The sequence below is a fragment of the Branchiostoma belcheri genome, unplaced genomic scaffold (genome assembly GCF_001625305.1).
Source record: "Branchiostoma belcheri isolate BF01 breed outbred unplaced genomic scaffold, Haploidv18h27 scaffold32, whole genome shotgun sequence".
NCBI lineage: Eukaryota > Metazoa > Chordata > Leptocardii > Amphioxiformes > Branchiostomatidae > Branchiostoma > Branchiostoma belcheri.
The window spans coordinates 450507-454873 of NW_017803932.1; the positions used below are offsets into that span (position 1 = coordinate 450507).

Sequence of the window (4367 nt, forward strand, 5' to 3'; positions counted from 1 at the left end):
CTACTGGCCTGGAGAAACAACATCAGTTATCCTAATATGATAACTTTTGGTTTTAAATGCAGATGATAATTCATACTGCAGGCCAACTGGCAGCATTTCCTATGATTTAAAGAACAAAGTACATTTCATTATTTTTTTCCCAACTGGTTGACTGGATTCCCCCATACATACCCTTTGCCCTTGTCTGTCCGAGACTCGATGACGGTGGCCTCCACAGGGCCGGTGTTGTCACCTTTGACCTCCATGACCTCTGCCTGGGTCACTATGGCCTCTGCCAGCTCAGTCAAGCCTTCCCCCTACACATTTGACAAGTAAAAATAACTTATGAATACAAACATGTCAACTCTCATAATTCCACTAGGTACCCTAAGACTGACACTTTGAACACCTGGATATCTGTGCATGTTTCTGGGATTACTACATTGTATGCTGGTGTCATGAAAAAATGTGAGCTGCAATTTTCTATTTACCCTTTACCAAAATTATTGAGTAAAGAAAATACAAAATGTATTACAACCCGTACTTACCTTAAGAGCAGAAATATTGACTGATTGTATGTCCCCACCAAACTCCTCTAACTCCATCCCATGGCTTAGTAATTCTCTCATGACAACCTCCTGTAATACAATACAGTTAACATTGCTCAACACATGTATGCAGAACAAAGGGTACTACATGTACAAAAGGCCAGTTAGAATCACACCCACCCCTATAAAAGCAACTTACAGGGTCGGAATTCTTCTTGTCACACTTGTTGATGGCAACAATGATAGGAACTGTGAAAATAGAAATGAAACAATATGGTTGTTATTCACACTTCAGTGTTCATTACTCAGTCTACAATATATTAAACTCCACAAATCTGTCACATACAATATACTACCCCTATATTAGTTCTCACTTACAAGCTTAATACAGCTTAATACATGTACAACAGACGAAAAGGACATCTCAATGTACAACAGACAAAAAGGACATCTCAATGTACAACAGACAAAAAGGACACCTCAATGATGCACAAACATGACCAACTACAAAATATGGCTGAAACCCATGTTTACCATCAGCGGCCTGGGCATGTTTGATTGACTCCAGAGTCTGTTCCATGACCCCGTCGTCAGCGGCAACCACCAGGACCACAATGTCCGTCACGAGGGCGCCGCGTGCTCGAAGCGCCGAGAAGGCAGCGTGTCCGGGGGTGTCCAGGAATGTGATTCTCTCTGCTGTGGGCAGCTTAACTGTAAGAAGGAACAAAATGTTTGTGTCAGATGTTAACAAAAGAAGACAACTAGGTTGTTGAGCTTGAGTTTGTATGAGCTGCGTAAGACCGGACTGTAAGGTTTGGACCACTCACACCGGGAAGGTCTCCTACTCTTTTTGATAAGTGCGGTGGGTTCTTAAACGTGCGTGGGGTGTAACTCTCCCCAATATATAACACGGGACCTCCATTTAACGTCCTGTCTGAGGGACGTCCCTAACCAATGCGAGGTACTCAGTTCCACCTGAGTGAAGTAAGGAAAGCTGCGTTAAGTGCCTTTCCCAAGGGCATAAGATCGGTGACAGGATTTGAACCTGGGACCTCTTGGATCTGAGCCAAACACGCTACCGTTTATGCCACATGACCCAACAATAAGTTATAATAGAGAGAGAGAGACACACACACACAGAGAAAGAGTTTTTTTAATCTATCAGTGTGGTACCTGAAAAGGCCCCTATATGTTGTGTGATGCCTCCAGCCTCGCCGGCTACTATGTGAGACTTCCTCAGGCTGTCCAGTAGGGTGGTCTTGCCGTGGTCAACGTGACCCATGATGGTCACTACGGGTGGACGTCTGACCAGTACGGAGGGGTCAGGTGGAGGTCTGTGCAGGGACATTTGCAAAGCCATTAGTCACAACAGTGAGTATGAAATGCAATTAAACCAAGAATCAATACAGACTTTGTAAGTCAAAAGTACTACTTGACACTTCTGTAGCAGTTACAATGATCTCTGTGCAATTCTACCTTCTAACTGCATCCTTGATCTCTTTCTTCTTTTCCTCATGTTCCTTCATCGGTACTGCCACCATCCCTGACATCTTCACAACCTGCCTGATGGTTGCTGCATCAAGAACTATACGTAACGGAAAAAATTTATGTTTGAAGACTGTAGATTAAATTACTTATATTTGTGGCACATTCACAGGGAAAACCAAGAGTTTGCAGTATCTTTAAATTTTGTGGTAAAAAAAACAGCAAAAATATCAAAGTGTACAAACTTATTTTCTCACTCCACATGCACATGTTACGAAAACTGCAAAATGACAAAGGAGTATCATATCACTAAATCATTGCTGAGTACAACCTAAAATATGTAAAACAGTATTTAACTTCCTCTATGCTTAGGAAGCATTGGTAATACAGGCAAATTTGTAATGTTTGTGGCAGATGTCAGGTGGGTTATAAGTAGTCTAAGAATGTAATAATACTATGCTCACCTGTTCTGGACTGCAGGTCATTTATGTCATCTCTGTCCAACAGACACTCATAGACGTGATCTGATATAAAGGTGGGACAAAAGATATGTTATTATTCCTAATGAACCAAGATACAAAATGTACATTGAAAAGAGATATGGTGTTGTAAGATATAAGAAAGTTATACATCATCATCATCATCCTTGCCCAGTTACAATGTAGTGCTGCATGTCGATTTAGTCACAATCTTGTCAATGACATTTACTGGCTCTTTTGTTAAAAAGAGTAGACTCTGAATGATGTAAACTTTATCTTGTTGATATATTTTGTCTGACCCTTATGTCTTCCCTCATGACCTCAATGAAAAGCAGCTTGCATATATAAAAAATGATTCAAACAGATTTAAACAAACCAGTTTTTTACATTCTAATGTGAGACCTGACCTTCAGTTTTCCCCATGGCCCGTGCCAGCTCCCTGACGGTCATGTGACTTCTGGTCGGCACCTGCTGCTTACGAACCTTCTTATCAGCTGAGCGAACCTGAACACGTTCAGCCCTGGCCTGGGGGATGATGGGTAATACATTGTATAACTAGAAAGGCCAATATTTGCTTTGGAGCAAATACAGCGATGGGTTCACCACATTTTACGACATGGCAGGGAAAGAATGAGAAACACAAGGGAAAACAATGATTTACATTGATATAACTATAATATGAAGTAAAATACAACTAAAACAACAGTTGGATAGCTATTCCCTACTTTATTGGTTAGGATTTTTAATTGCATAATGCAAACTGTTGATTTTCAAAATAAAAAAAAACGTCCATGCCCCGCATTCCAATGCTGGAGCAGGAAAGCTTAAAATACCTACCAAAACACTTGAATACAGACATACTGTCAGTATGGAAATGCTCTGTGCAGGTGTTAATCAAGTTAAATCCTAACAGCCAATCAGCAAGAAATGCTCTGTGCAGGTGGAAATGCTCTGTGCAGGTGTTAATCAAGTTAAATCCCAACAGCCAATCAGCAAGAAGAATAGAGGAAAGCTGCATGCCTATTGGTTGATGCCCTGCATTCCATTGTGATGACTCATGCCCAAACGTGGTAAACAAGGCACACTAACACAGTAATACATTTGCTATAACACAGCCAAAAAACTCAAATAAAACCATTCTAAAAGCCTGTATCACAAAAATTTAAAAAACGCCTAGGGGTATTTGCCCACTGTACCTCCATACCAAATTTCAGGACCTTGGGCCCTAAAATGAAGAAGCTGAATCCATTTAAAAAATGGCAGGAGAAGAAGGAGGAGAAGAAGAAGAAGAAACATCAGAAAAAGCAATATGGTTTCACCACACCACTTCGTGGTGTGGTGAACCCATAATTAGGTGAAATGAAAATATTGAAAAATTGCTTAATTGTATATTGTGTAATTTTGCTTGATATCAATTATATGCAGTCTTAGTCTTAGTCTTATAGATACTGGATCAAAACCCTCTCTGGGGCATACCTATAGTAAAACAACAACAAATATCAACAACAACAAAAAACAGTACACATGTTTCCCACCTTTTTAGCATATCCCCTTGCACAGTGTATTCTTGGAAAATGACTTCTGTAAGACCCAAGTGAGTATCCATAGCCAAGTAGTCTAAGCAATGAGCTACAACTACAAGGTGTTCTCCTTAAGATGGCACCAGATTTTTCCATGGAATCTTCTAATTTCTTCACATGTGGAAATCCTTGGAAACATGTAGATAAAGTTCTTGTGGCAAGTTGTTGTCTGAGACATAGGCCAGCTATCCTCAGCGCTAGGGTTGAACGGAATGCTGACATCTTGTTGGTCTTTCTGGTGCTTTTTTTCTGTGATTTCGTCAATTTTTCACTGTGGCAGAAAATAAATGACATAC

General features: G+C 40.4%; 1 protein-coding gene across 1 annotated transcript in view; it reads right to left on the reverse strand.

Annotated features, from left to right (window-relative positions):
• Positions 1-4367, reverse strand: part of LOC109474777 (translation initiation factor IF-2, mitochondrial-like) — a 10651-nt gene that overhangs the window by 4225 nt on the left and 2059 nt on the right. The window contains exons 4-11 of the mRNA XM_019775139.1: positions 2477-2536; positions 2004-2112; positions 1701-1861; positions 1062-1238; positions 727-776; positions 528-617; positions 145-296; positions 77-99 (exon numbers count right to left, since the gene is read on the reverse strand). Coding sequence (XP_019630698.1) covers positions 77-99; positions 145-296; positions 528-617; positions 727-776; positions 1062-1238; positions 1701-1861; positions 2004-2112; positions 2477-2536 — 822 coding nt within the window. The remainder of the gene's footprint in view (positions 1-76; positions 100-144; positions 297-527; positions 618-726; positions 777-1061; positions 1239-1700; positions 1862-2003; positions 2113-2476; positions 2537-4367) is intronic.